Below are 11614 nucleotides of genomic sequence, written 5' to 3'. Positions count from 1 at the left end.
TGTTGAATAAAAAAATCAAGTTGCAGAACAGCATGTGTAGACCCCAGCAGAAAACCACAGGCTCTACAGTTGCGTTTACCCAGCAAAGGTCTGAGCCCCGCGCCTGGGCTGCTCACCGCATTTGCACCGAAGAAAGCTGCAGTGAGGAAGGTGTGGCTGCAGGCTGGCACGCGGTGTGAGAAAGCAGTTTTTAATTTTGTACAGTTTTCTACTTTTTTCAATAGCCGCATTACTTTTGTAATAAAAATGAGTAAATCTAAGAGTGAAAGGGAGGTTGCTCGCAGCAGCAAGAGCTGCCTTGGCTTATAAGGCACGGGTGCAGAAGAAACTCCAGATGTCCAGCTGCCATCTCCTGGACAAACGAGGAACTACAGACCAGGACGATGAGAAAGGTTCTAAGGCCAGATGTCAATGGTTACAGGAGTAAAATGTAAGGCCAGAAAAAACGTTTTGCAGCCAAGTTTTTGACTGAATCACAAGTGAAGAGAAACTATTAAAAACAAGCATACATGTCAGATACAGAAATCATCAAGTTTTAACAAATTTTATGATGCAAACGAGACGAAAAGGATAAAACTGGGTCTAAGTTGCTTTAATTTCTCAGAGCTGATCTTTTTTAGGAAAAATGCCTTGTTTGTTCTTAACAAATAACACATTGAACACTTAACAAAATACTCACATTGAAACATTTGGAAACCAACACAACTTGTGTCTGTGTATTTTTATCTGTAAATGCTAGAAAATGAGAACAACTTTACATTTGAAAATTCAAGTGGAAAAAATCACACACCAAAATGTTTTCCCTTACCCTCATCAGCACTTTTGAGGCATAAAACAAAGCATGTGAAGTTATAAAAATTCAAAGACAACTGAGATTGAGATTATAGATCATACAATTAAAAAGGAAAAAAAAATCACTTTTATAACCTGCATGTTAAACAAAGAAAAAATACAAAAAGCTAACAAAACGCTCTAACATCTTATATTTCTGAAAGTTTTTTTCTTCTTTTTAAATGCCAAAACCAAATAGCTTCATAAGAAGTTAATTAGTTCTTTTTTTGTGGTTTTCAGTGGTATACATTTGCCAACCACACTAAACTATAAAAGGGGGGGGAAAGTCCATAAATAATTTACGTGTAAAGATAAAAGAATTTTTTAAACAATCCACCTTTTAGCAGAAGAAATTGGGGATCACTTTGAGTGTTAATGTAAAATACATTAGTCTTTGCCAGCAGGAGTCCCAGACCTGTTGGTGCCAAGAAGGTAACAAATAGTCCCTCTCTGCGGAGGGGAAATGGGGGGGAAATGGGCGCTCCACAGGAGCTCGCTCCCCTGGAGGGTTATTTATAGAGAGCTCTATTTGTTAACAGGCTCCTGCTATCGCAGGAGGGAGAGTTTAACGACTGCAAGGATTCCAAAGACAATTGTTTAATGATATGATGATTTACACACATTCACAAATTCCAGATATATAACAAATTAGATTTTCAAATTGCTATCACCAAAATGGCGATAGGAAATAAGATATACCGCTATAGGGCTAAGGCATAACTGTAAAGTCCTGGACAAGTGACAGCATGTACTTGACATTGTGAAATAAATTAGAATTAGGTCTGGAAAATGCCTTGTTGAAAAAGAAGCCAGCGACCTACCACCACGCTTCATGTCAGTAAACTGATTTTCTAGGGCCGCTTTGAATAAGTTTTTTGGACTTAAAAACAATTTTTTAAGGAGAACCACAAAACCAATCCCAAATTACCTATGACTAATTTGAATAATCTGGGAAATGAGTCTTCAGCTAAACTGCCATATTTTCACCAAAAACCAATCATCCACCTCTCACCCCAGAAAACATTTAAGAATCTTGTTTGAAGAACAAAATGCTTTCATCGCATTAGTTATTTACAAATTGTATTTTCATTTTGTAATGACACATTTATCATATAGGCAAAGGTAGGTTTTACAGCTGTATGCAAAACTCAAGAGTTTATTCTTGTTTATTTAATTATTTGTTATCACTGATTATTTCTTATTTTCTACACAAACAACCTTAAACCTACTTTTTGCCCCACCCTGTATTCTGGTTGTTGAAAGACTTTTCCAAAATTCCATGCTGGACATTTGATTTTAATCTAAGTATTAAAAATTTCATTTCAGACAGCTAAGGCAAGTTTCATCAATGGAGAGAAAACATGTTTTATCATTTCCCTCCACCCCAATTGTTAAGATTTTTAACCAGTTTTGCAGTATTTTTAAAGTAAAAACATACTTTTTTAAAACAGCTTCCCACCTTGTATTAACATCTATTTTCATAGTTGCATTAATTAATTTTTTTCTTAAAAAATCCCTTCTCATCCAGATGTAGTGAATCAATTCTAAAAGATTTTTTCCCAACAAACTCTAAACCTTCAGTGGCAAATATGTATTAATGTAAAACAAACTTAAGAGGCATATTATTAGGTCTAAAAACAATCCTTTTTAGCAAAATACTAATAAAGCATTTACCATTTGGGGGGAGAAGGAATTTAATGGAATGTTTATTTTCTGAATGATAAAGAAATTCACTTATTTCTACTTAACAGTAGGTTCAACTCACATGACTTTATTTAAAAGCTTTAAACCCTGAAGTTGAACAAACAACAGGAGCTAGGATGAAAGGATCTCTCAGGCAAGGGTAGTTAGCGTCTCTCTTGCCAAACATTCTGCAGGGAATGGCAGTTACTGCTGTAGTTGTCTGACATTCTCTCTACATCGGTTGGAGAGCTTTCTCCCTCTGGTTGAGAAAGGGCCTTCTTTCTTAGCATTTTGGCTTCACATTTGCAGTGTGTGCAAGGGCAGATGTACAAAAGCTCCTCCTCCTTTTCCCAGGTAAACGGGAAGAAGTGGCAGCAAAGTCCTCACTGTTTTCTTGACCTGATACAGAGCAGGGTATCCCCGGTTTGTGACCGAAGGACACAGTTTTTTTCCCAGGGGACAAATCTTCAAATCCTCTGCTGTCTAATGTATGCATGGTTCTCCTTCTGGTTCTCTGGGAAGGGCAGGAAGTGGAAGGAACTGGAAGTGAAATCCATACAAGTCCTTCATTTGCCAAATCTTTCTGCAGCCTTGTGCTACGACGGACTTTTGTTTCCCTATTTGTTCTCTGGAAGGTTTGTTCTATGGAGTCAGATAACTCTTTATACAGTTCAGAATTTTCCAGACCAATTTCTACAGAGCTGCCCACATTGTAGGAAGGTCTGTGCATTCCATTTTTTCCCAAAGGTAAATTCTGACCATCAAGACAACCCATAGAGCGCCTGCGTTGCTTCCCTGCACGGCTCACTCGGCTACTGCTTCCTGTGGCGTTGCTTCCCAAATCCTCACTTTGATGTTTTTTTTTCCTTTCATCAATTAAGACATCTGAATAGTCACATTCTTTTTGTGAGCTGGACTCTGGGCCCTTGGTCTGCGGTTTTCCTTCAGTAGCTACTAAGTCATCATATTGTTCACACTTTAAGTCTCCTGAAATTCTAAAGCCCTGAGGATTTCCCATGTTTTGATCATCAGCAGAAAACTCTTGGGACTGCTTAATAAAATCGGACTGTGGACCACCTGACACAATGGGTTTTTCAGCCACAGAAGCACAAGAAATACGACTATTTTCATTCTTGGTCCCAGTTTTTAGGTCATTTTCACTTTCCAACTTGATTTCTGCTTTTGAAATAATTTTATTTGCATGGATTCCTACAGTATTTACATATGAATCTTGATCACAAGTGGCATTAATAAGCGACAAGGAACTTTTTATGTAAGAACTGCAGAATTCAGACACATTGTATTTACTGAAGTCTTCTGAGTTCAGAGGGAAAAGACTCTTTCGTTCAGGAAGCTTCCTTTCTTCAAGATCACCATTTGAGTTGAAATCATCTATGGGCATGTAAATAAATTTGAATCTAATTAAAAAGCAGCCATAAAAATAAAGTTCAACAAATCAAACAGGTGCCACATTGTAGTGTTTTAACCTTTTGAACATCACAAGACCCACAAAATGTTACATTGTACTTGCCCCATCTGTCACCATCCTCTCTCTTGTCCTTCCTTCCCAACCCACAGGCTAAGGATATAGGTAGTTAATGCATGAATTAATAAAGCCCATAACCGCAGACCAAGAAAATGAGAACTGTATCTAACATTGCTTCCTCTATTCTAACACACTTCTCTCGCCACAAGGCCAGTGAGCATGAGGCAGCTACATTTCCCATTCCCCTAAAAATGAATCACTGAAAGTGGGCAATGTCATGCTTCTGAGGCTTTTCTAGCAACATTTCCCCTGAAACAGAGGAAAGAAAACTTGGAGTTCTGGGGGATTTAAGGACTTTACTAAAAGGGTTCTCCCTGAAAACTTCAGATCTCATGTCCTGTGTAAAAAACTAATATAAAACACGCTGTGCTCTCAAATAGAGCCATGTTTGTTCCAATATTCTAAGTCTCCCCTCTTCTGTCTTAATCGCTGACTAAAATTCATCCTCCAGGAAATTCTTCCACGTGGAGCCTGTCACGTGCTTTCGGCACAGTGTGTGACATCGCAGGTGCAGAGAACCACGGGTGAGAACATCGTGAAGGTTTTTAAGTTACACGCCGCTGCCTGCACGGGCGCAGGCCGAGGTGTCTACATCCGAGCACCTACGGTTCATCGTCGCCTCCCTCGTTATCTCAGGGAGTGAAGCTCTAAACTGGCCAATCAAGTGAGGGTGTAAAGTGTTCTAAACAAAATCAGAACTGGCAGAGATATAAAACATAAGCTGAACAAAACATCTAAAACACAGGGTTTAGGTCTGAAAGGCCTATGTCCATGGCTTGGGTAATTAAAGCCACATCAGGGGGAGCCGGGGACGAACAAGCAGGCTCTGCTTGGGGCCCCCCGCGATGAACATGGATTCTTTATACAACTTTAAGGACGGACACTCACGCACTGTTCGTGAAGTTAATGTACTACAGAAGGAAAGTAGGGGGCAGTGTAGGAAGCAGGGACGGGGGCAGAGAGATGGAGCAGGCCATGGAAAGGAAGGCGGGAGGGAGGGAGGGAACTGCTGTAAACCCTTGCAACAGCTGGCTATGGATTGAAAAATGCTTCAGGTATTTTAAAAAAACAAGTTCTCTGGTAAGATGCAAGATGGGAAATATATACTAACATTAAACATCTTTGGAAAACACTCGTTAGAAACGGGGGACAGAACGAAAACACGAGGTCCCAGTCTCAACGGGACAGCGATTTGCAGGCAGTGGAGGCAGCCAGGCCGCTGTACACCGGGCGGGCACCATGGGAGCAGTTTTCCTGAAGAGGCAGCCGGCACAGAGTCTCCCAGGACAGTGGCACTAAGAGCGGCAAGGAGGCCGACGCCCCACCCCCGGACAAACCACACGACACGCTGTGGCTGGAGGCGCGTCTACGACTGCGGGGGTGGTCCTGAGCTTGTTTAAACTTTTGTGCTTTCCTGAAGTTCAGAAGCAGGCGGAGGCCGGAGTTTACCAAGGGTGACCCGCACCTTCGTCACCCTTGGATCCGTTATAAACCCTGCATGGTATGCTGCGAAAGGAGTGTAGGCTGTGAGTATCGGGTGACTGGCAAAGGCAGCTGGTTTAAAAAAGATTCTGTACAAAATAACCCACCAAATGAACACACACTCTTATTATCTGGGGCGTGACTTAGTTGATTTAAAGTCCAGGCATTACAAACTAGATGCAACTCCAATCCAATTTTTACTGAACTAGGATACCATGCAACTTCATCTTTGCTTTTAAATGAAGCTTTCAGGGTAACCAAGCTCACTTTACAAATGTCACTTTTAGGAGATGCTTAGTAGCATCAACTCAACTGAAGCATGGGGCAAGTATTTTTAAATTTTTGTCTTTAATTCATGTAAGATGTACCGAATGTTGAACCTTCACCTTGTTCACTTTTGATGATGAACTATGCCACCAAAAAGAATTCAGTTTACTTTAACCAAATGCTTTAAAAAGGAAAAGGAAACAGGATGAAAAAAATTATTTCCCCTAAAATGATACACAGTATCTCATGTCCACATGTCTCTGGAGGGAGGACCAGAGCTCTGACCGGAGTCAGAGAGGGTCTAGGGGCCCTGAAGGTTACGCTACCCCTTCCTTAACCTTTCCATGGTAATGTGAAAAGCTGCTGTTTTTTATTTATTTACAATGTACACAGTAAATGGGAAACAGGGGGAAAAAAGAGAGGAAAATAGCAACAAAGAGGGAGAAGACAGTGTGTGAACAAGGGCAAAGGGACGGGTACCTGGCGCCGCCCGGCGGGCCCCTGGGAGTCGGGGGGGCGTCTCAGAGGCTTCGGGCAGCTCTGGGATAGGACTCAGAAGTGGCTTCTTAGAAGCAATATCTCGTTCCCCATACAAGTTCTTCTGAACACCTTTCTTTTTTCTTCCTTTCTTCTTTCGAGAACTTTTTAAAACCTGAGAAAATGTATTAAAAACACAGTGACTGAGAAAGATGTAGCACCATATTACATTTTTGACCCTTTAATTTCTATAGAAACACTGAAGACAAGTTAGGTCATTTAAGATTCCAGAAATCTGAGTGAGGGGTTGAGGGCTAGGTACTTACACAAAGTCAAATAAAATTTAAAGTAGAACTCAATCACCAAATGGTAGCATGATGTTCTTTATTTGCCAAAATAAGCTCTGGATAAGTCAAAAACAGATTAGATGACGAGACTGGACGGACTTAAGACGTGAGGTGCCTGTAACGAAGGTGCAGTTAGGGTGACTCAGGGCTAACCAGGAGTTCCTACCGGCAGCTTGGGAGCCACGGGTGAAGAAACAGGAGATGCATGCATAGAAGGGAATGCAAAGCTAAGAGAGTTGATTCAAATGACAGAAGATTTAATCAAGGTTTAAATGAATAGGTCAAAATAAAATGGATTTTTACCAAGCACAAATAGAAGATGAGGAGCAAAGGCTGGTAATAATTGAGAGAAAACATTCAAGTTTCTGTAAAAATTGGAAACCGCTTTAATAATATCTGGAATGCAGTATTAAATCTAGTTCTGACAGCCACTTCAGTAACTGAGAACTAACATTCTATGTTAAGTAAAAGTTTTGTATGGAAAACACTCGAGGGAAATTCAAACACTGTGTTGAAATAACAGATCATGAGCAAAAAGAAATAGACTCCGTGCGACAACACTGGAGGGTCCAGACTGCAGGCCAGCAAAAAGACGGTGATTTTAACCAAGTTTCTTAGGCGGTGGCATGCACGCGAACGTTTACGGGGACACTGCCTGGGCAGGGAATGGCCTGCTGGGCGCGAGACGTAAACGCGCTGGACGTGGCCTTCAGGAAGCTTGCGGTCTAACCGCAGCTGCAATGGTAGTACGTGCAGACCATGGCAGGCGGCAGGGATGAGGAGACGGGGGCCTGGCCCACGGGAGGCGCTCGAGGCAGGCTCGGCGGAAAATGTGATGGCTTCGTTAAACCTTGAAGAAGCGAAGGCTGTTCTGGCTGAAGATGGGAGTGGTGCGGAAGGGCTCTCCCAAGAGAGGGGAGTGGCACTCACAGAGCGCTTGGTGGGGCGCGCGGTGGGGGCCGCACGTGGAGGGGGTGGATGAAGCTAACAAAGCCAGCAGGGCCCTGTCCGCACCGTCTGGGAGCTCACTGCACGGGGATCCAGGGAGTAAGAACATTTGACGTCGCATTCAAGAACAGTCGTTTGGTGATAGCATTGAAATGCGTGGTGTGAAAGAGTGAATGATTTTCAGAGTACAGAAGTGGCCCAGAACTGTATGTTCCTTTAAATGGCTACAAACAGCCTGTAAAAACAAAACAAAACGTAGCATGGAAAAACAATTTTATAACAGTACAAGATAAGTGTTCCTCTGGATGATTTACTATATACATTTAACATTAAATTCTCTGAGAAGTCCTCAGTATAAATAATCTCTACATACATTAAGAAAATGCTGGGTTCATTTTACCATGAAACATTTTTTTTCATGAATTTCTGTTGACTTCTATGAAACTGCTCGGGAAATTATAGCTTAGCCAGTGGAGGTGGAAGGAAAGAGGAAAACCTTAACTCAGCTCCATAGATCAGATGCGAAAGAAAAGTATTTGGCCTCTGGTGCCAGAAGCCTCCTTTTCAAATCCTGACTCTGTCCCTTAACAGCTTTATGACCTTAGGCACCTCACCACCCCATACCTCATTCTCAACCCCTCTGCGAAGTGGAAATCACAATAGCACCGGTATTCAATAGACTACCTTAAGTGAAAGGGTGAAAACAGAGCTCGCCCCGCATGTGTTAGCTATTCCCGTTCTTTTAACTTCCCTGACTACTTTGAGGATTGATATGGGGGAAATATTTTTAACATCAGAAATTATGCTCCTAGTATTATTGTGTGACACAGACCCTACGTGGTCAGTTAATATACTACAGTCAATCTTATAATCTCTAGAATAGTTTGATTCATATATAGGGAAAATCTCCTTTTAGCCAGATTTTGAAAATCTTTGTTGACATAAAAAGTCTCCAGCACCTGGCTCATAGAGGCTTCTCAACAAACACGAACAAAGGAATGAATGAATAAATGTAAAAGAAAAAGAAATACAATTAATTAAACTTCATAACATTTGCTAAACATGGTGAAAGACGAATACTCTGTTTTTTCATGGTCATGGGTCAACAGAGGTAAATCAGCCAAAAAGAAAAGACTAAAGCACCTGTGGTCTGCCGTGAAAATACATCAGTATGACCAGGAAAAGGCTTCATCTGCAAAGGCTAGAACTTTTAACTTTAGAATTTGAATTTAAGCCAATACAAAAGCCTTGCTTATACTGTAATCAGCAGAAGCAGCCACCCATGACTGGAACTGTAGGGAAGCCACGCGACCTAGAAATGGTTCTATTGGTGCATGACTTGGAGCAAAGGACAACTGAAGGGGTCACCCCTGAAGTGACTCCATTTCTTCCAGAATCATCAATCTCTCTCCTCATACAGTGAAGGAGGTGATGCAACAGAAGCAAATGCTTATCTTTTATTTGCACAATTAAGATTTATATGCATGGCAACAAATCAAATTGTACAGGAATCTTATGATGAAAAGCATACACTTCACTACCTCTGCTGTTTATTTAGTGTTTCCATTTTCTGTATTGTAGTAGCTCCATCTCTTTTAATAAGGGGCTTATGTTGCTATATTTTTAACTTTTATTTATAATGGAAAATGCCCAAACCAAAAAAAAAAAGTAGAATAGTTTATTGAATTCCATGTATTCATCAACTATCTTCAATAATCACTAACATAGAAATCAAGATTCATTTATAATCTCTCACCCTGATTATTTTAAAGCAAATCCCAGACATTACATTTTATCTGAAAATCTTATAGTATCTCTGAGAGGGAAGGATTCCCATTTTCCACAATAAAATAAAACATTTTATTACCTGACATTGTATTTTATTGATCCCCCCCCCTTTACAATGGAGTTTACTTTTTTCCAGCTTCATTGAGATATAAATGACATATGTCATGAACATTTAAGGTATACACACTAAGTAATCATTTGATGTATATACATATATGCACATATATATTTCAAAATTACCCTTTTGTAACAACTACTACTCCTCAGCAATAAAACTGAGTAACTTGATACACACAAAAACCTGGACAAATTTCCAGAGAATCGTGCTGAAGGAAAAAAGCCTATCACAAAGCTTACACAGTGTGAGATTCCATTTCAGTAGTGTTCTTCCACAGGAGACAGCTCTGGTAGGGAAGGCTACCCTCCTAGAACATCCTAACCCAGTGCTGTGAGACGTCGCCAGCACCACTGGGAAAGACTAGTTACCTGGGATCTCTATAACTCTTCTTAAAACAGCACGTATTTCTAAAATTATCTCAAAATGAAACATTTAAACACTAAGAACCTCCTGACTTCAAGATGGCAGAGGAGTGAATGGAAGTCACACTGACCTCCTCCCAGGACCAATCTGGAATTACAATTAAATTGTGGACAAATCACGTGGAACAAACAACTGAACAATAGCGCGAGAGGAGCCTTATAACCTCGGACAGACGGAAGAATCAGCTTTAGCACAACCTGACTGGTAAGGAGTGCGGGAGAGACTTGAGAAGGTAGGTGGGGCGCCCATGGGTGGCAGCGCAAGATGGATAATGAAATGGCCAGATGGATCCCCCAGAGAACAGTGGGGTCTAAACCATAAGCGGGGATGCCCGGCCCACAGCACCAGAGCCCAAAAAGTACACAGATAACAACCAGCTGCAAAAGTACCAGCGATGCTCTCTGCCAGCAATGGGGGGCCTGGAGATGCAAAGAGCAGTTTAAAGGGCCAACACATGAATTTTTATTTGCAGCCACTTACCCTGGGCACTGGTAAAGGCAGAGGCAGAGTGGAATGGAGATGCCTGTGGAGAGACTGGGGAAGGAGTCTTTGGGTAGAGAACCGAGGGAGTAGCGGGCAGGATTCTGGTGCTGACTCATCCCCCATACAGCAGCAGCCATCCTGCTCAGGCAGACCATTCCCCTGAGGTGCAACAGTGTGAGAAGACCCAATAACCCTGCCCCCAGGAGGGACGACTCTGCCCCAACCCTGTGGTGCCTAAGCCTTACTGCTGAGTGCAGGGTGTAGAGTGACTAGATTAACAACTGAAGGAGACAGCCACAGACAGTAGATTCCTGGAAGCCTCTAAAAGACTGCCTAAGGTCAGATGGGGTCAACAGCTGACATCATCAGAAGCAGATCAAAAAAGAAAAAAAAATGCAGTCTCCTACCATAGAAGTTCACACCACGAAGTCAGGAAGTCAAGACAGATCAATTTAAGAAGCAGAAATTTAAAAAAAAAAAAAAAAAAAAGTCTCACAAATACTGAAAAGACAAAGAAACATCCCTCAATCGAAGGGAAAGGAGGAATCCCCACAAAGAGAACTACATGAAATAGAGGCAAGTAAACGAGCAGATACTGAGTTCCAAACAACGGTTCTAAGGAAGCTCAATGAGCTCAGTGAGCTCAGAGAGAATTACAAAAAACTACAGGGAAACTACGAGGAACTAACTGCAAACTATATCAACATGAAAAAGGACACAGAAACTACCAATAAGAGACAAGAGAAAATAAAGAATACCATTTCTGAATTTAAGAACACTGCAGAAGGAATCAAAAGCAGGCTAGATGAAGCAGAGGATCGAATCAGCGAGTTGGAGGATAAGGGAGAAAAAAGCTCCCAGAAAGAGCAAGAAAATGAAAAAAGACTCAGAAATAATGAAGAGGCATTGAGGGAAATGCAGAACAACCTGAAACATAATAATATCCGTATAATAGGGATACCAGAAGGAGAAGAGGAGGAGAAAGGGATAGAAAACCTGTTTGAAAAAGTAATGATGGAAAACTTCCCTCGTTGGAGGAGAGAAAAACTCACACAAGTCCAGGAAGCACAGAGGGTCCCACTCCAGAGTGATCCAAAGAGACCCACTCTAAGACACATCATCATTAAAATGGCAAATATCAAAGACAAACAGAGAATCCTAAAGCAGGCAAAGGAGAAAGAGGTAGTAACATATAAGGGGGCCCCGATACAGTTAGCAGCT

General features: G+C 41.4%; 1 protein-coding gene across 1 annotated transcript in view; it reads right to left on the bottom strand.

Annotated features, from left to right (window-relative positions):
• Nucleotides 1-2687: 2687 nt before the first annotated feature.
• CDCA2 (cell division cycle associated 2) overlaps nucleotides 2688-11614 on the bottom strand; it is a 46976-nt gene continuing 38049 nt past the window's right edge. Inside the window, exons 13-14 of the mRNA XM_054578799.1 lie at nucleotides 6290-6461; nucleotides 2688-3906 (exon numbers count right to left, since the gene is read on the bottom strand). Coding sequence (XP_054434774.1) covers nucleotides 2798-3906; nucleotides 6290-6461 — 1281 coding nt within the window. The 3' untranslated portion in view covers nucleotides 2688-2797. The remainder of the gene's footprint in view (nucleotides 3907-6289; nucleotides 6462-11614) is intronic.

Source organism: Pteronotus mesoamericanus, unplaced genomic scaffold (assembly GCF_021234165.1).
Source record: "Pteronotus mesoamericanus isolate MK-2021 breed Mesoamerican mustached bat unplaced genomic scaffold, CSHL_Meso_final contig_502, whole genome shotgun sequence".
In the NCBI taxonomy this organism is placed as follows: domain Eukaryota; kingdom Metazoa; phylum Chordata; class Mammalia; order Chiroptera; family Mormoopidae; genus Pteronotus; species Pteronotus mesoamericanus.
The sequence above is the reverse complement of the archived record's forward strand: the minus strand, read 5'-3'. Positions and strand labels throughout refer to the sequence as shown.